Raw genomic sequence first — 26,639 nt, forward strand, 5'->3', positions numbered from 1 at the left:
CATTTGGAAATTATTTTTTTTGCACATTCTAACTAATTGTTAATTAGGTAGGCCTACCTACCTATTGGAAATTTGTTGTAAGAAAATTTTTTATTAGTGAGGCAAATATTTAGGGTAGCTTACCTATCTGAAAGGAAGACACTTATTTTAGTGTGCCTTAAATGTTTATGTCAAAGAATACCGTTACAAATTCACCTGGTTTATTGAGAAGTATTGTCTTTTGGCAGATACAGCTAGGTACAACCTGTATCCATAAGGAATGAACACAATATTTTAAGTTTATAATAGCTTTTCAAATACTAGTGAGCGATAAATTTTCTTATAACTTATTCTTAAGAAGTTTTAGGCCAGTGATTCTAGGAAAGTAGGCCCTACCTACTTTTTGTTCTTCTTTTTTTAATAATAAAGAGTAGGTACCTACTTACCTATAGTTTATTTCAATATTTCCACTGTAGCATTTGCATAGTTATCAATAAACTCACAGAATCCACACAAAAAATTAACAAAAAATGTTTTGTTGGACCAACATATTTATAGAAATTTGGTTGCAGCTATGGCTAGAGATGATTCTATAATTTAATTTTAATTTAAACACATATTTCTCTATTTTTATTGATTCATCATGGAGTCATGTCATTATCGTTTAATTTTTCTTTAATATTGCAATTTAAAGAGTCAAAATCTATAACAACTAATCTTGTAGGAAATCTCTTTTTTTTAATATGTAGGCTATAGGTGCCTGACCTGTCCCCTTATATTATTTATATTGTTATTTCAGATGGTCTATAAATATACAAGAAAAACCAGCCAAGGCAGCTGGAACGAAGCTGATATGGAGAAAGCTATTCAGGAAGCTACACATGATTCTTTGAACTCTGTAGCTTCTAAGTACAACATTCCTTATGCAACTTTGTACAGGCACTTTCTGCTTCTCTTCAATCTGAAACAGCAAAACCTGGAACTAGTTATGATGTTAGATCACCATGCCAGAGGAACAAATCACAAACTAGTTACAGTCCGCATGAAGTTCGACCTCTGCCAGTTGTTTGCCGGCCTGAGGGTAATAAACCCAGACGCAAAAGAAAGTGCCAACGGTCTGAAATTCTAACTAGCACCCCAATACGAAATGAGCAACGAGAAATATTTGATAAAAAGGGAAGGAAAGGTGTTGGAAAGTTAAAAATTAACCTTAATAATCGTTTTTCAAAAGAACCAGCAAGAAAGACAAGAAGAGTTTCTACACCAAAGTTTTCCTGCCAAGTGTGTGAGGAACCCTACACCGAGCCACCAGAAGAGGACTGGATACATTGCTCCCAGTGCACCATGTGGAGCCACGAATCGTGCACAAGTTACAGTGGACATGGCTCATATTTTTGTGTTGATTGTGTTGACTAAATTTTTTAAATATTTTATTTGTTCATTTTGCCCGGGTCAGTAATCCTCTTTGCCCGGGCATAACGGGCAAAGTGACTAAAGTGATCTTATTGAAGTTAACATTTCTAATGTGTTTATGTTACTTTCATATAAATTTTTACCTTGTTTACAGTAATCGCCAAACAGTAAAGTAATATACATAGTTAAAGATTTTTATCTACAAAGATTTTTCTTTTAACTGTATTGCTCCAAAGTTAAGTTGTCCACTTTGCCCGGGCTTCCCCTAGTTTAGAAAGATTAATTGGTAACTAAAATGTAATTGTAAAGTTATTTATAGTGGTAGAGTCCAAACCACTATTATACCTACATTGAGATAGGTACTCCTGTAAATATGGTTCCCTTACATTTTATATTAATTTAATCAATCTAATCAATTTAACTAAGCATAAAGCTAAAAATGTCTGCACCTTTTTTTGCTGAATATTATTTATACCGTTTTTTCTTAGTGTGTAAGATGAAGGTCTCTCAAGAAGCATTAAGTAAACTTATCAAAATCGAACAATATGTACCTATAGGTATGCAGAAGAAATCAGCGAGTAGAAACTAACAACCGCTCCAGTTTATCCGCATAATAAGACACCGGCTTAAGACTAACCTAATAATAAGCTACAACTAAATGCCGGTTAAATCGGTGCTAATAAAGGTTGCTTATCGTTTTTCTCGTAAACGTATTAGAATATATATAGTTTGTCGGCCCTTTTATTCATTAAATTTTTTTTTTTTGCATTATCATTAAACCTTCCCTGTTTAAAATACAGTAACATCTTGTATTATGATTTTACCTGTCCAAGTTAATGCTATTGGAGATTAATTAATTAGTTTAACATACTATCTAAAGCAATCAATCTATTTCAATTAACTACAAAGAAGAAGAAAACTATATAGGCTATAGGCCTATTTAAATAACTACTGCAACTTTAAACTGGTCTACTCACTATCGATCATAAACTAACCAATATTTTACCTAACAGGCCTACTTAAGGCAGGCTGCAATCGACACAACATTTACACATGCATAGTTAAAGCGAAAGGTAAGCATTTAAACAAAAAAAAAAACACAAGCACAGAGTCCTAGCTGCAATGAACTCTCCTAACTCAAACACATTCCTTTGTTTATTTTGGCAGTGTTAGCTAACGAAATATTATTGTTGCTCTAGTTAGTAGTGTGTAGTCATAAGGGGAAAAAATTATTATTTGCACAATGAAGTTAATAATAGCACGGGAATTTCGAAATTAAAAACGAAAATAATATTTCATCCATTAGTAGGTAGGTACCTACTTAACGTGCACCGTGATGTTAATCGCCTAGCTGAATTTTTTTTTGGGACATGCATGAACATTCATACCTAGAATAAACACAGTCAAGTGTACACACCATTTTCTTATATGTATGTTGAATAAAGAACTCCCATGGCAACATAGTACGGCATTCAAAAAACCTTAAAACGCTAAAAGTATCTAATAACGCAGTATTAAGCAAGACTTAGTCCAAACGGACTCGTAGGTACTATGTTTGTGTAGTAAATATTTATCACAATGTACAATTTATGTAGTTCAATTTTTGTGTTTAACATTATGTTGTGCTTGTGAAATGCCAAAGAAAGTTGATTGTGTCTGGGATTTTAGGGACCTGTTGCCTTGTTTTTTTGGCAATATTATAGACTGCAAATGATTTTATATTTGAATGATCACTGTCATTGGATCATAGGGTATCAGGCCTATCAACGCCCCGAAGGACCCTAGCCTAAGCCAATAACAAAAATGTCTTTGGAGTCTACCTTGACACTATAAAACAATCCAGATATTATTGCCTTTTGAATTACGCATTGCAACCCGGAAGATGTGTCACTCAACAATTTCGACATATGAATTTCTCTCAGTAATGTAATATGTTTTCTCAGTGCCGACTTCTTATTTATATTATTTAATTAGGAGGAAGTCTTTTGTGAAACAATTTCTGTAAATAAAGCAACATAATAAATTTCACCGCCACAAACATTGAAAGAATAATATTAACGTACATTTGTAGGAGATATGCTAGCTACATCTGACAATGTGTAGCCTACATACTTATTTACAACTTACGACAATAATTAATCATGAAAATATTTCTATTAATATGCTAGCAGCTTAATTACGTGAACATCACACGGGTTAAAGTACGCATGTTACGAGCTATTTGTTTATTTTCCTCAGAGGATGCTTTGAAAGGTGTTGAAATCCCCGCGACTGCGCGACGGGTGGCTGCAGTCCGCGCTCCGCGGCTATCAACAGACATGTCGCCGCGGCAAGATGGCCCCGTGCTGTCGGGCGTCGCTGGAGGAGGGGGTTTGGGTGGTGGCAGCCGAGAGCGCGCCTCCCGCGGCGCAGCTATGTTAATCACCTCCTAAACTCATTAGGTGCGGCCCCGGGGGAGAGGCCCTCATGTTAGCCATGTTAACGGCGCGCGCGTGTGTGGGGAAGGAGGGGCGAGAGGAGGGGCGTGTCCTCCCTCCGGTTGGCCGGCGCGAGGAGGCGGGTCGGGTGGGAGGGGCGCGAGGGCCGGTGGAGGGGATGGATGTGGTCGAGGGGGGGAGGACGTGGCAAGGAGGGGAAGAGGGCTGGCGCGCGACAGCCGGCCGCCGAGACAGTGTGGCGCGAGGGCCATGCGCGCCGCGCCTCTCCGCCGCCGCTGTAAGGTCGACAGTCGCCCGCGCCGCGCGCGACCCTTGCGCGACAACCGACACGTGTGTCGCGGAGTCTCGGCCTGGGTCGTTCATCGCTGTCGTGGTGGTTGTCGTCGGGTTGCCGGAGTGGTGTCCTCGAGTTCTCCGGTGGTTCCATGCTGAAGAACCTCTCCGCGGTGCACGACAGCGAGGACAGCTGGCGGGCGGGAGTCGCACCATGGACCTGACGACGAGGCCTCGCCCGCCGGCGGACCCGGCCGCCGGCAAGACGCGCGCCGCCAAGTCCGTCTTCTCCATCCGCAGCCTGGTGGACGTGCGTGACGACTCCGGCGGCGCTGAGCTGCCGGCCCCGTGCCCCGCTGGTGAGTGCGCGCGGCTGCACGGCTGCCCCGCTCGGCCTCCAGGGGACCCTGCACTGCTTGCAGAAGGTCTACTTTCTGCCAAAGTTATCGTTTCTTAAAAACTTCCGTGGAAATACATAAAAAAAGACATTTTTCGCGAAAAAAAAATCTGAACACGTATACCGTGCTGTTTAGTACGCTCTTACTTCCGGAATGTACCTATTACTATGATTGGGGTGCTGACAGCAGGCATTAACCTAAAAGAAAGTCTACTGATCACGAAACACAGACGATGCTACGGTGTTTTAACTCTCAGCTATAGTCTCAAAATCTTCGCGAAAACTACATCTTACCCCATTGAAATACATTACTTAGTTATTTTCACTGTCCGAAAAAAATGCTAAAAAGAAAAAAAATTAAGTCAAACTAATTCAAGCAAATTTAAAGGCTTGTAACAGACACTGAAGATAAATTTGTAGATGTTAGTAAATGGCGTCTCGACAAAAGCCAGGCGGCAATGCAACATTAGCCCGTATACGTGCGTGATTGTGGGCAACCGTCAAATTGTAAAACTATAGGTAAACCTTTCTTACGTTTACGCATACCTATTCTACCCACTCTAGTGCTGATAACGAAGTGAAACATATTTCATTGCGCCAGCGCTTCCAATAAGACTTTAAGCCACGGAATAATTAGGTAGGTGTTCTTCATTTGCTACCTACCGACTTACCTACTATACTATTTGCTTTGGATTAGATACTGGCAGTGACTTTTCCCAAAGGTTAATTTCGGAAGTGTTCGCATAAGAGAGAATGGACTGCAGAAAGTTCTACAATGTTCTAATGCGTGTACTTATATATAAGGTATAGGTATATATAAGGTATCTATATATATAAGGTATATATAGGTATATAAGGTATATAAATATAACTTATATAGGTATGCCATTTCAAATTTTTTGTGACTATTCACCCAGCCAAAAATTTTGTAGCGTGTAAACAACATTTTTTAATGTTGTTCTAAAATATAAATTTTAGGAAGACCCAGTGAGAATTTCTTAAAATAAGTGCACACTAGTTGCTAGTAGGCCTACATTGTTTTCGTCGCTGTCTTTGAGCTGGACTTGGCGACTCGCCGACGGCCATTTCATTAGAGACAGCACAGCCTACTTATAGCCCATGTTGCGTAACTTGTCTGGAAGTCGACAGTTCTCTAAAAGTAGCACCGATGGTCTACGTATCCTTCCGCCACTGTTGTTCCGTCAACAGTGTTTGTGAACTACTTCATGTGGCTGTCATTGTTCGTGAACAAACAACATGCGATGCTTTGCAAGTGGCAGTTAAGGAATGTTAGGTACCTACCACTGGTATAGCCTCGTACCTTTAACTGTCTGATTTCAGACAAGTTAGATGAAACAGACTAGCACACCACCAGACAATGAAATGAGGGACAGTCTCGGGGAACAAATCAGTGATAGACTAGGTACATGAGCCCAGAGCATCTGAGGGAATCAGATGAACCACAGGAAACATAAATCAGGATTCGAACCCGTAACCTCTAGAGACTTCACACTATGCTACCACGTTTCATGCAAAAAAACGTATATATTTCAATGTTAGTGACTACTTAAAATTGACAAATTGCATTGATTTAGGTATTAGTGATTTCACTTATTTAGTGGCGACTTCGTAACCGCAGGTAGGTTTGTACGCCCTAATGTTTTTGTGTAAAGTAAACTTATTTTTCAGCTCAAGCTTGTTAATTGACTTTAAAGAGAGAACCATTTAACGGACTGAAATAATTTATTCAGATTTAGAGTGGAATTTTTTTTTTTTTTTTCAATAAATATTTTGCTCTACCTAGTTTTACTTCGCTCGTACTGGTTGTATGTAGATTTAGTTTAACATTGGAGTTAAACATGATAAACCATCGTTGCGTTAAACTTGAATGAACTGCCCGTGACAATGTGTTGAATAACAATTTACCAAAAAGAAAACAATAATTTTCGGACCAGACAGAAGTCGACGTGTTCTTTTAGTTTTAACTCAACAATTGCTCAAACGGTGGAGTTTGCAACTAACTTATCACTCACAACCTACACGATTAAAACATTTTAAATAACCTAAACACAGAATATGTTATTATGTAATTACAACACGCATTTAGTATAAAGTGCCAAGTATTTGTAAGAAACTTCCTCCACCTAACAGCTTAACTATTGAACTAATTTTGTCGATTATGTTAGCTCTAGATTATAGGCTATAGGCAAAGATATTTATAAGTTATTGGCATTATTAAACGTATTAAATAAAGCTATGTTTTAAACTATTGGCCCTACACCACGTTTTAAAAGAGATTTTAATATTTATTAGGGTACTAATTTAAAGTTTAAATTGCAAGTCTAGAAGTTTTAATTTACTTCTAATTACAACAGCCTATTTTTTCGTATGTTTTAACACATAAATGGAATTACACAAACTAGGCCTATAATAAATAACAAAAAAAATCTAGGGTAGCGTTTTTAGTGGTTTTTATTCGCACAAAAATATAAGTAGGTAATGATTTTATAACATCATAAAACAATACACTTAGCCTAAACATAAATAGGCTAAGGTGACTGCGCAAAGTTTAGATGGTGGATTGATGAGGAAACAATTTGATTTTAATATATTAATGATTTTAAAGTAAAATATTATTTCTTTAATGTTGAAGGCGTAAAAAATATTTGAATTTTTTTACTAGATTTAATTAATCGGCAGACTCATAACGTCTGCAACTTTTTGAATAAAGTAGCCTTTTCTGTTAATCATACTTACACAGTAAAACATTTGCACATTTTATAAAGAAACCATTTTAAAAATAATTTCCAATATATGTTTTGTAACGTTACGAGTAAAATAGTGTATACTTTCGCACGCATTGCTGGAAGACTAAAATATTGGGAAAATAAACTATTTGATTGTTAAGGAAAAGCATTAGATCTATATACTCAGAAAAATATATTGCAAAATTTATACCTAGTGTTCTAATTGAAAATCTATAACAAAATGTTTTGGGAATTTTAGTTCCAAAGAATTTATTTGAAAACCTAAAAACAAATATTTTACAGTGTACAGGATTAAGTTTCAGGTATTCTATTCCATAGAACAAAATACCATTTTTCTACTGGATACTCACTTGGCACATGAAAAAGCCATAGGCCTACTAAGCCTAGGCAAAATAATAAATTACATAAATAGTCTACTGCATCAGTTTCCCGTTGTTCCATACTTACAGTCCACTAAATGCGTCTCCAGAAGTGGTACCGTGTTGGAATCTTACTGTCACAAGCAATCGTGAGATGCAGAGTCAACTATAGACTACATATTAAAATCACACATTAATACGCCGAGAGTTGTTGCAATGTACAAAGTGAAAATAAAATACCTGGATCGAAAATATTTTTGTAGAACATAGTATAATTACATTAGAAAATTCACAAATAAAATATTTTTTTTGCAAAGCTTGTAGGCTGGTAGCCTGGCCTACACACAAGTGCAACAAGTATATCGCTATAAGTACAAATAAATTGCTGTAGGAATACAAAAACCCTAATCCGACAAAATGTAGGCAAATTACGAACTAACGTGAACTACTATTGACAACCACACCAATTTAAGTTGTTAATTATGTTATTTATTTATTGAGGTTTGATTACTTGTTTAATAGGACGTTACGAGAATAACATTTAAACATCTTCAAATGTGAATGTATGATTATTTTGTGATTACTGTACCGGCCAAATTTAAAAACACACACTTAACGTATTTATTCAATAAACAACTAGGTATAACATATAATTATTTGTAAAATTTCTAGCACAATTACCTTCACGTCTACATCTACAAAATGTTTTTCTCAACTAGTTAACTCATTCGGTTACATTAATAAAATATTTCACGGTGTTCCAACTTGCCAAGGAAATTATATTTAAAATGGCTTGTTTCACATCAAATATTTAGTTTCTGGTCTTTACAACAACATAAAAAAGGTAAATTTAAATAGGGAACTAAACCTATTATCATACCCATTTTGAAATGGTAAAACGAGGTAAGCATGATGAAATGGTCCCCCATAGCCAATGTTATTAAAAACATGACGTAATGTTGGCCCACCATGAGAATACGATACATGCCTTTCCTTGAACTGTCCTAGAGATAATCTAAAAAGAAAATGTATAGCCAGTTATTATTCAAACTCATTTTTCTCAAAAACGAAAAAGTTTTACGAAAATAAACCCAACAACATTAATTAGAGAATGCTTAAGAGAATAATAAATTACCCCCCACCCCCCAGATTTCTGTATAAGTGATAGCTAAGAAAGAAAAGCAAAATTTGATTCAATATTTTTTTCTCATACTTCTAATACACTTACAATAACAAAATTGACCATATGTTTTGATAGTAGTCTATTCATCAAAAAGTGTTTCACGAAAATAAAGGAGACGCTTTTTCAGTAATAAATAAAATATAGGTTATAACCAGGTAGGAAAAATATCTCCCCAATAACTGCGATATTTCAATTACAATTTTTAATAACTGGGTTATTTTTAGCTAAACGAATGATAGCACAATGTTTCTCACATTGTTTCAGTCACCAACACTATTATCATTTATTACCACAACATTGAGATTATCAGTTTAAAAAAATCTTGATCGGATTTCTACTGGATGTATTATTCGAGACAAATATCTCCCATGCGACACACACACACAAACACACATACTGACACGCAACACTATGCGAGTTGATTGCATCGAGTTCTCAAAACACGCGGTCACACGCGTTCAGCCTGCGCTCGGCGCAGTAAATAACAACAGACGAGTTGTGCAAGTTCTTGCCAGGAGTGTAAGAGTGGAACTACTGCAAACAAAACAATCGTCTATAAAGTAAGCAAATAAGTCAATCAAATATATTGCTATCAATACCTTTTTATGGTATTAAAAACTCAACGAATAAGTACCAGAAATTCGAAATCCACATTTGTTATCAATGTAGTAATATCCTTTTTAGGTTGAACTCATAATTACGGGTTATGTATTTTTCACGAAAATATTTTAGACTAGCTGTGAGTTGAAACACTGAAGCATAGTCAGTGTTCCATGATTTATTTCAGGTGTGTGTCCACTGTAGACAGATTGGTAGATCAGCTACGACTGCGTAATTGTTCACGTGTGGATGTGATGGCAACTACCCCCTGGTGAGGGCTGGATCCAACAACACGAGCTCCCTAGAGCCACAGGGAACGGGACACGCTATCTCAACGAGACTTGGAGGTGTTTGAGGAGGAGCTACCATGAGAGGCTGGGGCGACCCATCCCAGCATCATTGCCGTCCACTCCACACACCCTTAAGCATTCAACTAACCTGCGATCCCCGTCCCAAGAGCACCACAAGGCGCGACATCTCTGGGACTCAGGAGCCTGTGGCCTGGCCGCAGCGAGCACCGGAGCTGTGTCGCCGCCCTTCAACGGGGCGTGCTCTGAGCTATCAGGGCCACCAACTGCCAGCCGGTAGAAGGAACCTCAGCTAGTGTCCAGGCACTCGCGGGCTTGTAGGGTCTGCTGGCCCGTGAGCCAGCAGGGGACTGCCTCGGTCCCGCAGGGCTGTCCTCGGATACTCCACCCATCACGCCATGGGTTCTTCACGGTGAGCCAAGGCCTTTGGGACCCGATGGCCTGAGGGCCCGGCAGTGCTGACTCCCCGCTGTTGCCTGCAGAGAGCGCCACCTCTCAGATAGGTAGCCTACCTCTGTCCAACATCTGAGGATGTCGAGAGACGAGGACTCCCCGGCAGTGTTCACTTAGTAACAACCTTGGTACCTCGAGGAGGTAGCGAGGTGCCTGGGTGCGTAGAGGCTATGTACTCCCTAATGGAGTCTGCTCGGATGCTAGAGCTGGCAGCTCATGAGGCAGGCGCCTTCTCCCGCAGCAGTCAGTCTACTGTAGACAGATCAATCACAGTATATGTGTACAGAAGCAAGCACGTCCTGAATGGTCCGGTTAAATAGAGCAATGGTTTGTCTGGCAGAATGTTGCTAATTGCAAAGAAGTACAGTAATAGCTACTGTGGGCAAGGCATATTGCAGTATAATGGGCGCACAGATTTTTTTGGTGAAAAGGTTTCTCTTTATTTTGGTGAAACTCGTTCTAATAAAAGTATATACCTTTAAAAATATTGTCATTTTTGTTTGTATAAGTGTATTATCACTATGAGTAAAAAAGAAAAATATTTTTCTTTTCTTTCTTAGCTAACACTTATGCAGAAATCTGAAAACAAAAACTTATTATTGTCTGAAGCATTCCCAAATGAATGTTGTTGGTTTCATTTTTATAGCCATATGTTATTTGTAAAAGAGACTATGGGGGCCATTTCTAATTGAAATATTTTCTTCCACAAGTATAATAGAAAATAGTGTTACTTTATTGTTGTACAAAACCTATAAATATTAAAAACAATTTCACAGAAAAAGACAACAATGTCAAATGGTGTGCCTAATATCACACAGTTTGAGGCAGTAAACGAAAAAAATTATTTTGAAGCAAACATCAGTGGTTATAAATGCAAAGACAATGAAACACATAGAACTAGTGATTATTGGTTTGTATTAGTCGAAAAAAAAATCACAAACGAATATCTTATAGTTGCGGGATCCAGAGTAATCCGCATGGCACCATGTTCTGCATGTCACACAAGTGATTCATGTTTCACCTTCTCGGTATAAGAAATAGTTTCCATGGCGATAAAGGCACTGACAGTCATCACCACTTCTTTAATCAGGTGTTTTCTACGACATCCTCTTGGCTGCATTCAGAAGAACTTTGCTGTTTTCGCTTAAGCCTATGTGTTTTTTTTTTCCTGTAGTAGAGGCGAGTGCTGATGTTGAAGGGCTAGGCCCTCTGCTAGTCCCTGGTTGAGTTGTCTTATCAACTTTCTTCCCTTTCTTCGAATTATTTCTGTGTCTGTTTTATGGGCTAGGGATCAGTTAGCACAGCAGCATGGCAAGCTGGATGTCCCCTTCCTTGGGTGACTGATTCCCGCCCAATAGTTGAAAGTATGCTTACTTCTGGTGGAATCACTCTCGTAGAGTCAACAGAACATGATAAAGCTGTTGCCTGTGAAAATTGTTGTATTCACTTCGGTTATGGACTCATGTGCTTCAAAAAATTTCGGCTGCATAGATACAAAGCTGATGCCCTTAAACCACTTGTGGAAAACTATACCTCACCTATGGGAGACGAGCCACTTGATAATGAGTTACAACTCGGCCAGAGTTTGGCTTCAGCCATGTCTCAACAGCCTGGTGGCAGTGTGATTACAATGGGAACATAAATGTTCTATCAAGGGGCTGAAATTTACGTATGAAGTGTGAAGTTAAGTATTTAATGTAGACGCCATTGTCACTAGTTATATCCAAAAGTTCTAAATTTCTCCTGTGAGAATAGTGTCCATTCAAAAGTAAAATCGCAACACCTTCGTTGTGGGTTTAGCAGACTATAAATACTGTTCCTGAAATCTCTGCATAAAGATCTCAACTTGTTTCTATCCTGATTTGTGGCGCACTCCATTGAACCATTTAGAGCTCCATCGAGTAGTTCTCGTTTCATGTTCTCCCCCCCCCCTCCCCTGGGAAATACAAGACGTTGTGGGACAAAATGCCCCGCGGCACTCGTGCACACACAAATTTTTCTTTCTTTTTGTAAATGGAACAGAACAATTCATGAAAAATTTAAGGTAATTGTAAATTTTACAATTACATGAAAACAACTGTATCACCAGTGTTTTCATTAATACTGGTTTCGGATTCTTACCTGGGCATTTATGTTTTCTGTTGTCCCAGTACCTCCAATAGTTAAAGTTATTTGTAAACCGTTCCCTGAATAGCTTTCCAGTATTAACTGCACACGTTAATACGCATAATAAAACAAATAAAGTCCAATTATTAAATATTGGATTATCTTTCCCACGTGTTACGTATGCTCTCGCACTACGTACATGATGACGTCTTCGTGGCGCCTAACCGCGCGCCCGATGCTACCCGGCCAACAGGAATTGTCGCGCGCCGCGTGTTTCAAAATATTATGTATGAATGAAACATCAGTAAAAATTTAAAATAATGGGATAATTTTCGTAAGAAATACTCAGTATTATCTCCAAAAACGTATTTCATAATATGCAAACATAACCTAGCCTGTGTTGTTTCTTGTAGTATTACAAACTATTTATTGGGAACTGGTGTCCAAATAAATCCTTTGTGATATTTCAGAAAATGTTTTTCTGTGTAGGTAACTACCGTTACTAAAGAGCTGATGACACATCTACCACTTGAAGTTTTCCTTTCAATGAAACGACTTTGCTTTCTTTATGTGTCGTCACAAGTGTAGATTATATTAGGCTGGTTGTCAATAATTTCCACTAAAGGTTTATCAATGTAAAAAACAATCACATTTTTCTTTGTGAAACCTTTCACTCTCCCTAAACACTTTGCTGAAGGTGTTTTAAGACTTAACTGAAGATTCCTCTTAATAAAGTTACGGAGCCATTTCCACCCAACTGCTTCGTTGTCTTTGTCAAAAGGATGTGAATCCAATTTCTTTATGATAACTGAAAAACAATTTTTTATACTTCCTTGGTTGTCAGAATACACAATCTCTTCTCCATATCTCAACAATGTTAAACCAGATCATTTTCTAAATATTTTGTAAGAACTGTTTTTCTGCCTATTTGTGGACTAGTTAATTTCTCTAAATTTGGAGTTAATATTGTCATGCAATGTTGATTTGGGAACGTCGAAAACTTTGGATGATCTTTGTTATTCCATCCATTTTCTTCTGACTGCCTTTGTTGCACTTTTCGTAGTCTCTTCGGAAAACAGTTTTTTTATTAGTCCAATCTGCAGCAATATAAGATATTATAGCTATGAGAATCGAATATATTTTTTATTCATTTTACCGATATTTTAAATCAATTTCATTGTTTGTTTTTAATAGCGATGTGGTACAGTGTATACTTACATTCTATCCAAATGTTAATCTTGTTTGCTGATAAAAGTTTTGATTAAAATCATATTTTAAGCGTAATTGTAACTATTCGAAATAAGCTATAATAAATGTAGACAGAACTTGGTTATAGGCTAATAGCCTACTTTACGTTAAGTTTCATTCAAATACATTTCGCGGAAGAGATTTTTTCAAAATTGATAAGTATGCATAAAACGTAAGTGTATAAAAATTGTGATCCTAATGCCGCACAGTTCGATATTAGGATCACGACAGACACAACCGGGACAAACAACATGGATGGCGACGACAGATAACAAAGGGAAAATTACTCGCTCAAATCACTACTAGACATACTTACTACATTATAAGGCGTAGCCTACCTAATACCTTTATAACGATGATTTAATCACGCACCTTTGATTTAAATATTTTTAATGTGAAATACGTCTCTCAAAAAGTTTAGGACAGACCAAAAACTTTCGTGCCTTCATTAGACCAGTAAAACAATCTTCACAGTCTCTACTTTATTACAACACTAATTGAATGTTGAGTCGTAAAAGGTGAACTAGGAATTCGCGTGGTATAACGCACACTTCCACTATAGGCACAGTCCTAAGCTACCCAAGCCATAGTGAGTTAAGTATAGCTTCTTTGAATAATAAATCGTTTTTTACCAGTTTATATCCTACATCTACTATGGGAGCGGAAAGCTAAAGTTTCTAGTGTTATTTTTAGTTCCTACTTACACCACACGGTAAATAACTTGAAACCTTCACCTCAGATAAACCAAATATGTTATTTGTTTGTTATGTTATGTGCAAAAAGTTGGGAAAACCAAAATGAATTCCCAATAATATTTTGTGGCCCAGTCCACGCTGTAAAAAAAACTGTAATGCTTCACCTTCGAAGTTGGTGTATTATTACACGTAAGTATGAGTAAGTTACGAACGAACTTACACTGTGTGTAATTTTACACTTATACATGCAATGTAGCTAAGATTGTAAAATAGACTTTGTGTGGTTTTACACATTCGTAAGTAGGAAATTAAGAAATGTTTGGTATGTATAAAATAAATAAAATAGTGTGTATTTTTACTTGAACTTTCTGTAAAAATAGAGTTACAATGAATTTTTGATCGTGTAAAATTGTTCATTAGTTAGTGATAAATTTCTTTTCCATTGTGGGAGTAAAATATGTTTAAAATAACTCACAAATATAAGGTAGAGATACACCTACATCGGCGGGATACAGCTATCTACATCGATGTAAAATGACACTTTTTTTAGTAATCACTGAGAAATGCAATTACAACCTTTCTTCCACCGATCGGCTCCCCCCCCCCCCCCCCCCGAACTCAGTGAGTTATTTAAAGTCAGATTCCACACAAACACTGAAAATTCGGTGATTTAGATGTTGCTTACATGTAAAAACAGCTGTTCATCCTCCGTGTTTCTTAATTTTGAAATCACTAAACCAATCAATGTACTGCGGACAGTTTGTAGGCTTAGTTTTCACCGTTGGTTTACATTAAATTGAACGATATTGGAAGATCTTCTTAAAATCGACTTTCAATATCCTTCAGTCAGATGGTAATATGAACATTGCCACTAGCCTAGGAACGAATGCGCCTATGCATCCATTTATCACGTACGTGGAACTGTGAATTTGCCACGAACATAAATAAGTTACTTTTAGAGGGGCCTACTTCAAATCTTGCTCGAATGTTTAGGCCTACACACACATACACACACACTTTTACAATAGCACGTTCAATAAGACTTATTGTACAGAATATCCCATAATTCATCATCAAGCCGAGAACATTTGGCAGGCCAATAAATTGCTGTTCTGGGTCAAAAAATAAAAATTCAAAATATTTCGTAGTTTTTGAGTTAGGCCTATACGAATTTTTTCAGACTTTTTTAAATTCACACCCAGCACAAAATTATTAGATACCGTAACCGAAAATGTTTGCTACTAAATCATAAATAACCCTGCTATTGTTAATAATTAAAAATAAAATAATACATCCTATGATTTTAAGGGAAACAAAATTCTTTGCACGACATATGCGGCGGCAACAATTATTAATCGGGTAAATTTGACTATTCACACTGTAAAAAATAGTTTGCTAACTTATAAAGTTATTTTCTTTAATTAGCTATTCTTCCAAATACTTTCTAAGTTATCAAAGTATCTTTTTTAAACTTATGACTAGTCAAATTACCCGATTTTTTTTTTTTTGCTGTGCAAGTCTTCCAAATTAACTTCCTTCCCTGAAAGTAAGTCTATCTATCATGTTTGATTAAACATTTTTTGTCACAATATATAATACTTTGGTGCAGAGTGGTTTGTTAATTATTTTTTTTAAACAAGCCTCTAGCCTAACTCGAAAACTACATACAGAACCGTAGTTTACCAGCTCTCAACTGTTCTCGTCTTGACACAGAGTCACGAGACGCTCTGAACGTTCAAGTGAAGTTTCGCTCGGAACGCGCGTGGCGGCCGCGCACAAGGGAGGGGGGGACGGGGACGGGGGAAGATGTGCATCCCGGAATGCAGGCCGTAAAGCCAGAGAATGCCGCCCCTCCGCGCGCGGGCAGTCTGACGACACGTGACGCGTCGATGGCGTCACTCCATTGTCCCCACGAGCGCATCTTGTCATCAGGCCGGTCCGCCCATGTCCGCCCATGTCCGCCCCTGTCATCTGAGACCCGAGACAATGGCCCGCAGGGGAGGCGGGGAGACGCTCCGATGTCAAGTTTGTTCCGTGCAACCACGAATTGGGAGAACTCTCGCATCTACCGGCGAGTGAGTGGAATGTACCTTCAACACGACTTACGCGAGTCGCATACCGTTCAAATGCTATTCATACTATTTCCATAAGTAGCTATTTAATTCGCAAATGTTATAATCTATAAACAAAACTACCGGAAATTAATAAATAAATAAATAGCTATGTGCCATATCATCTCAAAAACTATATTTTTATTTTCCAGAGAAATTCTTGGATTCAATTCGCGATAGGTTAAAATCGAAATACTTACGATTATGCTGTGTCTGCTATTGGCTCACACATCACGCGGAGGACTCTGGGCCAATGAGAAACCCTCGAGTTTAGAAGTATCTAATCACAGTCTGCCCAGTAGATCACATGTCAGCAGCCAGTATACAAGTGGCATTTTCTCCTAGTGTAAAGAGGGCCGTGGAGTTCATTCTAGAGGTCCCTCAACTCGCGAATTTTCCAGACCCTAAAACAGGGCGGGAAGAGGCGGTGAAGTCCTGAAATCACGATCATTCACATTGATACCTTGCACAGTATCACAACCCAGGACACATGGTATCTTGGATTTAAGAATGAGCGCTAGTTAAAAATAAATTTGGTGGATGTTAATAAAATTTTTACACAGAGTTTTATTAAGTTATTTTATTTACTGTATAAAATTTTGTAATTTTTCCTTAAATTTAATTGAGACATATTTTTAATCATGATAATGTAAGCTTTTTAATAAAAACCCAGCCTGTACGCAACCTTATTTTGTACCAAAATAAAGTTTTATTGTGACAAGTGCAATTATTTTATTTTAAAATAACTCAAATATAACGCCTTGTTTAAAGCCAGTGTGCAGTCTTATAGGACATTACATAACTCTTGAAAAAATGACAATTGAATCATGACATGCAAAAATCATCACGAAATACTTGTGTGTTCAACATTTATGTCTGCTATACCTGGGAGTGCTTTACTAATTGAATTTAAGTGCTACTAATTTTCACTTCGACGAGTGAAGGGTTCTTTAAGCTCACACGTGCGTGATGAACGACGGCCCATAGAATTGAGACGGAGATGAAATGGTACGGATACCTACCACACATCGGCGCGATGTCTGGAACTATCATATTGACTTGTTCCAACCAGCATTGACGGAAAGACAGGCAAGTGCTGCCAAGGCGGTACTGCGGCGGGAATGTCAACCATGTCGCCACTCGCGAGACGCAGCAGGCGCTTATCTCCTCCATCCCACACTGCTATCGCGTAGCCACAATAACCCGTAGAACCCCGACGAGGCGACCTTCAGACGGCGATTCTGCCCGTTACAACAGCTTGGCAAAGTTACGCAAAATTTAATGCATGAATTCGTTTTTTTTTTAATTTGGCCATTTTACAAAGCTAGAAATCTACTAAATATTTTATCTGATAGAGCCTACCGTTTTAATAAATACAGTAAAGACATGAAACATTATACTAGCTGTTTCTTTTATTTAAACGCATTTATTTGTAACTTTATTTTGGAATGCATATTTATGTGTTTGCTAACAGCTACGTTATAAATCAATTAGGGGCGTGGATATTTCACGATGAGTAGAGACCTGCAAAATTCGCGGATTCAGTGACCTCCAGGATAGACTCTACTACACTCTACACACTCGGGCAAATGCCACCTGTTCATTGGCTGCTGACTTGTGAGTCGTCTCGACTGAGTGTCTGTGATTCGACACTTCTTTTAGCGAGGGTCTCTAATTGGCCCTCATTAATCCAGATTAACAGTGAACCAGTGGTAGAAGCAGCGCTAAGGTATAATTATTTGAATTGTAGCATATCACGAAATGAATCCGCGAATTTTGCAGGTCTCTAATGATGAGATTCTAAGTTAAAACACTGTAGCATCGTCTGTGTTTCGTGATTGGGTGAGTTGTGTTAAAGGTCCATGTCGATTGTTACAACACCAATCACAGTAATTCAGTCCGGAAGCAAACGTGTCGTAAGTGGCTCAGTCAAATAAGGCAATGACTGCTCTCGCAGTCTGCCACCAATCACAAGGAAGAAACCGCTGGTGCGGATATACCTTGTTGCAGTCTAATAGGCGTTCATATTTATTTGCGAAAAATGCCTGCCCCTAAAAATTACAATGAGAAATCTATTAGGTTAAAATTGAGAGTGTTCTTGTCTAGAAACAAGTATAAGAAATTACAATAACAATGCATTTTACATAGAACAAAAATGTTTTACTCTGTTTAACATACTTGCAAAGTGCCAGTCTATCTATAACTTAAGTAAGATGCGGTATAGGGCCTATACCTACCATATATATTTAATTTATAGATACATTTTTTTCTTAACACAAGTAGGTACGTCTAAATGTAAGTCGATGCCGTCATAAAATATAAATTTTGTGATCCAAAATATAAAATAATATAATGAGTTAATACAAAATGACTAAGCTAGGATTTTAGAAAATTATATCTTGCAACTACTTCTTTAGGCTAAGTGTTTTTGTGGAAGTTCATACAAAAATTTTGATATCATCAGCTGCCAAATTATTATTTAACACATATTCCAGTTCAGAAAGTCTTCTTGTAACAACATAAAACATTGTTTTATAGTTATATATAATTTTTCTACCTATTTAGCACGCAGATACAGTGTGACGGGGGAAGAAAAAGCATATTTATAACAACCTTTGTATTAGTTTAGACAAACTTGGGTTATGGCAAAACAACTGTGGCTCAATTGAAGATGTCACAAAAATATAAAAGTGTTTAAAGTTAAATGTTGTTCAATAAAGTCATTAAATATTGGCCTCCAGTAATAGCCAAGTTATCTCGAAACATTCACTAGCTTTCAAGTTGATCGCAGCTAGAGTAAACCTAAACCATATTTTATTTCAAAAGGAAATCACGCCAATCTTTGACAGTTGCCACATAGTCACATGGCGTTGTTTACACGTAGCAAAAGAAAACTTCGGTAACCCGAGATTAGTAGTTCATCAAAGCTTTAGAGTGGTGCGAATATACTAAAAACGGACTACAAAAATGCTATTGCAGTCATGCAAAAATACTGTTATGCCGAGTCTTTCATCTGAAAATTCTTGGCTTACTACAGTTATCATATTAAGTTTTATTCCACTATTTTTTTTTAAAATTCCATGATGAGTTATCATGCAATACTTACCCTGAATGCTCCACAAGTTCTGTGAATAGAGAGATTCCAAAATTAATTATAGTATTCAGTGCCATGTAAGGCAAATAACGATATGCAGATCTGCTGGCTGCTTTGTGAAGGAATAGTTGATAAACTGTCGAGGCAACGTAAGCACATGGTTTCACTGTAGTCTTTTGCTTGACAATAATATGTTAGTTAATGTTTCTAGTTGTTAACCCGTAAAGTATCCTTCCATATTCGAAAACTAACCAAAATATATTTTAGCCTTCTTGCCAAAGTAAAAATAAGTTAATGATCACCTACCTAATTTTATGTTTGTGTATATGTATCCCTAATTATTTTGATATCTTATTTCGAAAAAAACTTCATGTTCGAATTTTTAATATCGCAATTGGATTGTTTTATTTTTGGTTAAATGTTTTTGTCAAACACAAGAAATTCACAAATAGAATTTCGCAATAACCCATGAGTATGTATCTCATCAAAATATTTATGCTAATGCAAACAAATTACAACTTTAAACGTCTTCAAGAATTTAATGCTTCTTATAAATCAATCCGCGTAAAATTTCGTATTTTATACCGCGTATTTGGATGATTATTAGCTGACAAACACAGCACTTCACTTCCGTTTATAAATGACACAACTTTAACTGTCATATTATTTATATACAGATTTTTTTGCTATCAATTCAGTTCCATAAATGTACATAAATGTTTGATTACAACTGTAAAAACCTTTATGTGTATTTGGAGAATTTTAACAAAATTATTTGTAACATTATTTTAAGTATTTCACATTATGAAAATTGTTTACACAAAATTTTTCAACTCATATAAAAAAATATTATTAAATATTAGTAATACATCCAGGGGACTACACAATCTCACACCCATACACACACACACACACACATATATCCCCTTAGACAACTTATACTAAAAACACATTAATTAAGTTTTAAATGCAAAATGCTCCACACAGAGGAACTGAAACTAATTAATTTTACAGTGGTATCTTTTTTAATGAAACCGCAAGGTTAAAACTTACTTAAAGAAATAAAGAACAATTATTCGAATACCGACAACCTGGCTTCCCTGTTGCAAAATAAAAATGGAATCTTGCTTGGTACCATTTTACGTGATGTAATAATACTAGTATTCTCTATATCTTATCGGTACTATTTATAATCAGGAACATAACATTAAGTAGCATTATTGAATTTTAAAACAAAAATGTTAAATTTTTCTTTGTAGTCTAATTAGGTTCTACATTTTAGAGCACATAGGCTCGTATGAGTTTATAAATTAAGAACATTAAATTTGTGATTTTGATATGTTTTTTTATGTTTATGTGTGTTTATTAAATTACTCTATTATAGTATGTAATTACAATGGGTAGTAATACCATAAATGCGATAAGTTACTACATAGGAAACCAAACACAGGAATAAACCATATTTTGCTTACATTACTTAAGTACAAAAACTATATAATTTTTAAAACTTACTTTCAGAATGAATTAATAGGCTATTGTATAAACACACTACGAATATTTGAAACAAACACCTATTACCAATTTTTTCTTAAAAATAAATAATTACTGGTCTAAAGAAAATTTGGCGAAGCGTGGATGGCAAAGCTTGAAGAAAAAATGAAGCTCGCGGTAATTAAGTTCAGGTAAACTACATGCACGCAGTTTTATCTCTTGCGGTTCACACGGGCTGGTGGCTTCGCGGACGTAGTGGCGAGAGATAATCCTCAGTGAGTGACAGCTACGACACTGCGCTCTGTGAGAATTATTTGGAACTTCTTGAAGATATTTTACGCGGCCCTTTAAATAGGTCCCGGGAACCTAACTAGTGCTTACAGGCTTAGTTTTGTTGAACAAACTTAATAAATCTTTTTACGATTCGTGTACACCTGTGAATTTAAATATTTACACATTTTGGTTTTACTTCCTAGGGGTTTATCTGAATCTTATTTATGCAAAATGTTATATTAAGTTTTTTTTATCAAGCCAATATCCACTGCAAGAAATTTTTCCTACTGGTCAAACGTCAAACGATTAAAAAAAAAAAAAAACCTTTTGTAAATCCTCTTACAATATAATATTTCTGTTTTAAACCTACTTTAATACATTGGGGAATATATTTTTCTAGGTGAGACATTGAGTCACATCACATGTATACTAACTTATTCAAATGGAAGCTTTTCCAAAATGCATTGTTTAAGGATAATTAATTTTTAACAAAGAAATTATTCGTATGCACGAAAATATATTTTCACACACACTGATTGGTATTGCAGTTTAATTCCTTATAACTTTTGAGAAGTATCCATTGCATTGTTCTTTGCTTTGAGAAGAGGGGCAGAGAAAGGCTATAGGTACCTGTTCTAAGTTGAATCCAGAAAGTGTCGACCAGATGCTGAAATGTTAAAATCATGCTGGGGTGGATGTCATATAGCTATGAATTCTGGATCGACCACTTAGGTACTTAGGCTACAGTACATTCCAGCTGGTCTGAAAACTTTTGATTTATTTCTAAGTGTTTTATTTCAGCCAAAAAATAAAACATTATACTATTTGTCCTTGAATTTAGTCAGCTTTAAAAGGTGAAAGATAGCATATGTTTAAGTTGAACGCTGTCACAAGTTGTTGACATGAATGACTGTCACAAGTCGATTCCCAAATCTACAGATCAGCTGCAATGCGCTATTCAAGTGTGAAGCTCTAGCAATCACGACCCTCCCCCCCCCCCCCCCTAGGAACCTATACGAACGAAATGTCAGTGATATAAATAGTTTTGGAAAAAATCCGTGATCTAACGAATATACACAAGAGGTGTGATAAAAAATGCGGCAAATGAATTTTTATAGCAGCAACTGCTGAAACTGCATCTATTTGCAGTAATAAGCCCGGTAGCCTGAACCGTGAGATAGTCAGTGGCAAGTTTGAACAAGCTGTGACTTGTCAGTCGGTTTCCAGAGCCGGAAGAGTGAGGTCGTGTTTACCGTGTCTATCGCGCATCGTGTATACCTATGTACTCGGAAATTTCGCGGATAGAATTGTCATGGGAGTGCTCAACTCAAGTTTGCTTTCCCATTGGTTTATTTCTTAGCGAGAAAATTTATATCCTTGTTAATTGGCACTACCTGATTCGCTCACTTCTCTCCTGGCTGGGCATCGTTGGCTCACGGTCAAAGAGGGGCGTGTCCAAATAACTGCGGTCCAATCACGAACACAGTGCGAGAGTTATGACTCAGTGAATGAGTGAAATTACCGTATCTCTAATCAAGTATTTCGTACATCGTGTTAACATGAAGTGTTGTTTGCGAAACAGAGACCTGGAGACTGGGTAACTGGCTTCATGGCGCCGTGCCGCCTCGCTTCTGGTCCGCGAGTTTCTGGCTGAAGGAAAGGTTCCCGTCTGTCCACCTCCAGTAGTGCTTCCAATCAGGGCATCAGCATTCGGATGACTGCGCATCGCTAGCCAAGGAGATTACTTCGAAGGAGAATAGTTCAGATTTGATGTAAGCTAATTACATTTTGGTAATTAAATTATTTGCAGTATTTTTTGACCACACCTCGTAGGTACTTATAGCATTCACTGTAATTTTTTTTCTAATATTACAAATAAATTCTTTGGAAACTGGTGGCCTAAATATTTTATTGTAAATCATATAACAGTGTAAATTAAAAAGTCTTGTTAAATACATACAACTATGCTTTATCTCCCAAATAATTATAATCATAGCTGTATTTTTATCTTACACAATTTAGTTAAGACTTGTGTGGAGACGGCATAATGTGATTAAGGTACCGGCGGGTAATAAGGCATAGCTAAGGGAGATTTAAAAAAACATAAAAAGTATCGTTGTAAATCAACATGTTTTATTACTAATCATTCTTGCATAATATTTAGAACAACATTTAAACTTAAAATGGCTTCTTCCGTCATAAAAAAAAACAAAAAAAAACTTATAAAAATATAGCAGGATAATAAGGCCTGTGACTTTACCTGACAAAATAATCAAATTATACGCTAAATCTTTTAATTGAGATCAATAATAATGTAAAAGTAGTTATTTCACGCGAAATACTTATAACAAATCTATAAATTTGTTCGCCTAACAGCCACCAGAGCACTCAAAAGCATCGGCATCTTCCTCTGATAGACCGACACACTCCTCGTGATACCATTTCTGTTCACAAAATCTGTACACCAAGCGACGGAGAAATATTTATGTCACAGGCAGTCCTATTTCAGCAAACCTGATTATCATTTTCACAAGATCATCTTCCTGTTCTTTGTTCAGGATGGCTTTTCGTCCTTGATTTTTTTTTTTAACTGCCACTCCCTAGATGGTTTCCTATGATTATAGGGACGTTGTATTTCTCTGCAGCTTTATATGTGCTTAGGATACCCATTTTTACTACTCTAACAGCCGACACCAAGTTTTCTTCCGACCGTAACGCCCGTTTCCGAGGATTGCGGTCGTTGACACTGAAAAAAAATTAAAAACAAACAAAATAAAGCAAAACTAAATCATTAATTTATTATTTACATTGGTAATACATTTAAGCTTTTAAAATATGCCTAATAAGGCTTCCGACCAAATCCGATAGGCCTTAATATCTGTCAGCCACGTAAGTAAGAAAACCAAATAAACAATGTTTAGACTGCAATACTAAATTCAAACTTTAAGCGCCAAAAGAACGTGAATTGATAAATGAGAGGTTTCAAGAAGGCGATAGCTCGCAACATTCCATTACTTCAGACTAAATTCCCCGGCGAAAATATGGCGGGCGTTTCGTTTATGTAATTCCTGTATCAAGTCAACAGATGCCAATAATTTCGCAACGCTGCCGCCCTCGAACGGATTTCGATATCTTGACCCGATCAGCGTTCGGTTGATTTCGCCGCGCTTACCATTTGTGCAAATTCGTCGTCTACGCGTTTTGGTACGCAGTCAATGTCTCGTTTTCATTTCAGTTCATTACACTAAGAGCGACTCGCTGGCATAGACGTTTCACGTTAAATGAAAGGCCGTGTGCCTCGACACAGCCCCATCCAATTTTTTCTTTTGTTCTTTTACAAAAGAATCTTTAGGAAATGGTTTGTAATACCTGCTACAAAAAAAAATCATAAATTTGTACAACACATTTCTATGGTTTTGTTATATATATAATATAATATTTATATGAAATACTGTACTGTAAATTTCTAGTCACGCATAAATGTTTTAAACATTGAAAAATGCCACATTGGCCACCATATTTAATATCAACAAGTGATCTTTTGGAAAAAAAAATTCCAAAATTCATCAAATAAATTGCTTATTAAACAATGACTCATACGATAGATTTTAATTCTTAGTTAGATCCTTGACTAATTAAAATAAAGATAATTTAATTAAATATAACATCATTTTACCAAAAAAATGACAGGTTAGAGAAAAAAACAACAAAATTACATATAAAAGATTTATTACATAATTTATACTCTATTACAAGTAAAAAAAGCAAATTACAAGCGTTTATCGATTACTACAGTCTTCTTTGAAAGCGAAGCGAGTCCTTTACATACCTTAACATGTGTTTTCAGGAAATTTCCATATGACAGTCGATTAACCAGACACGTCCAGTTGGTATTTAGGCTCATACAGTCTGTAGCAGGTGAAATTCAAACAATATTAATTATTACTCACTCGAATACTATGCCATTAAAAAGCTGACAAACACTGTCATGCGAGACGAATTTTCTTCTCCTGGATGTCTAGCGAAGAAGCCTTTCTTCGCTTGCGACTGAGAGAGAGCATCCCGCATCCCACATAAAAAAAATAAACAATATTTATCGGAATACAGCCAGTGGCGCCATCTGTTAGCAGCAATAGGAACTACTTGCAACAAGTTTCTTGTATGAGATTAATTAACTTCCGCTGACGAAATATTTAAATGCATAAGTTATATATAAGAGTGATAATATTGTTGAAAATATTTCGAACGTAGTGTGTTTGACCCTGGTTAGATCATTTACTTTTTGAACTATCTAAGAATATTTAAGATTACTTATTAAGAACAGTAAGTGTAGTTCCAAAGTCAGTAATGTCATCATCGACATATAGGCTATGTGTCGTACTGTGGAATTTAGTTCACTAAAACCAACAATACTAGACGTCGTGAGAAAGGTAATTGTGCAAAGAGTCCTTTGTGGAAAATATTACTTTGCGACAATTGTGGCTTTCATTAGGAGGAAGTGATAAATTAAAAAAAAAAAAAAAAACATCAAAACCTGTGAAGGTACTCTTTTTTAGTCTACTGAGAACTAGCCAGTTTTTGGACCAAATGTGTGTGAAGTTGGCATAAATCATCACACTTAAGCATCAGCATCGCCTGCATTGAAATGTGATGAGATTCCAGCATCGAAGAAACGGAAACATGCTACTACAGAAAGAAAATGATGACATGGTTCCTAAAATGAGTCATGAAGGATTTGCTCTTCTTACAAACTCCCTGATGGATTTTCTGTTACTCGGGCTGAAGAATTAAATAATATTACTGGAAATCATGACAGAAACAACAGCTTTTCTGAAAATGAGAACAATAAAGAAATAATCGAAGCTCCCAAGACAGAAGATTGTGATGATGCACGGAGGTCAAAACGATGGAAACGACGCGTTAAACAAAATTATTCTGATCAAGCTTATGATGGTCACTGGGACGATGATGATGGTGACTTTGATTATGGTGTTAAAAAAGGAAGATTTCAGAGATATTAAAAATAATAAACATGCATGGATAATGGAAGCAGTAGCAGGAGAGATTGATTACAAATCATGGGAAGATCCTAACATATTGTTCGATCGCCTGAGATTGTTGGTGGCATCGGTTCGTGGAGGAAACTACTCGCACATCGATTAAGTAGCCTCCATACTTAAACAACTGAGGGAAGCTGGCTACATACAATAATCACTTGTTTTACTTGCATGTGTATAATATTGAAAAATAAAACAATAATTTAGATTTCAAAATTAATTGCTTTATTTATTGTAATCTGATTTCTAACTAAACTGAATTCTCATAGTATCCAATCGTATCCTACTAGTCGTATCTTACCGTATCCCAGCGATTCTATCCGAATGTATACTACGACAGATCGTGTCCTTGTGATGAGATCATATATTTGCGATAAGTTCGTATACCTCCGA

General features: G+C 36.6%; 1 protein-coding gene across 1 annotated transcript in view; it reads left to right on the plus strand.

Annotated features, from left to right (window-relative positions):
* Positions 1–4,082: 4,082 nt before the first annotated feature.
* The window catches only part of LOC134546289 (homeobox protein aristaless-like), a 337,421-nt gene continuing 314,864 nt past the window's right edge, over positions 4,083–26,639 (plus strand). The window contains exon 1 of the mRNA XM_063389007.1: positions 4,083–4,462. Coding sequence (XP_063245077.1) covers positions 4,318–4,462 — 145 coding nt within the window. The 5' untranslated portion in view covers positions 4,083–4,317. The remainder of the gene's footprint in view (positions 4,463–26,639) is intronic.

Source organism: Bacillus rossius, chromosome 1 (assembly GCF_032445375.1).
Source record: "Bacillus rossius redtenbacheri isolate Brsri chromosome 1, Brsri_v3, whole genome shotgun sequence".
NCBI classification, from domain to species: domain Eukaryota; kingdom Metazoa; phylum Arthropoda; class Insecta; order Phasmatodea; family Bacillidae; genus Bacillus; species Bacillus rossius.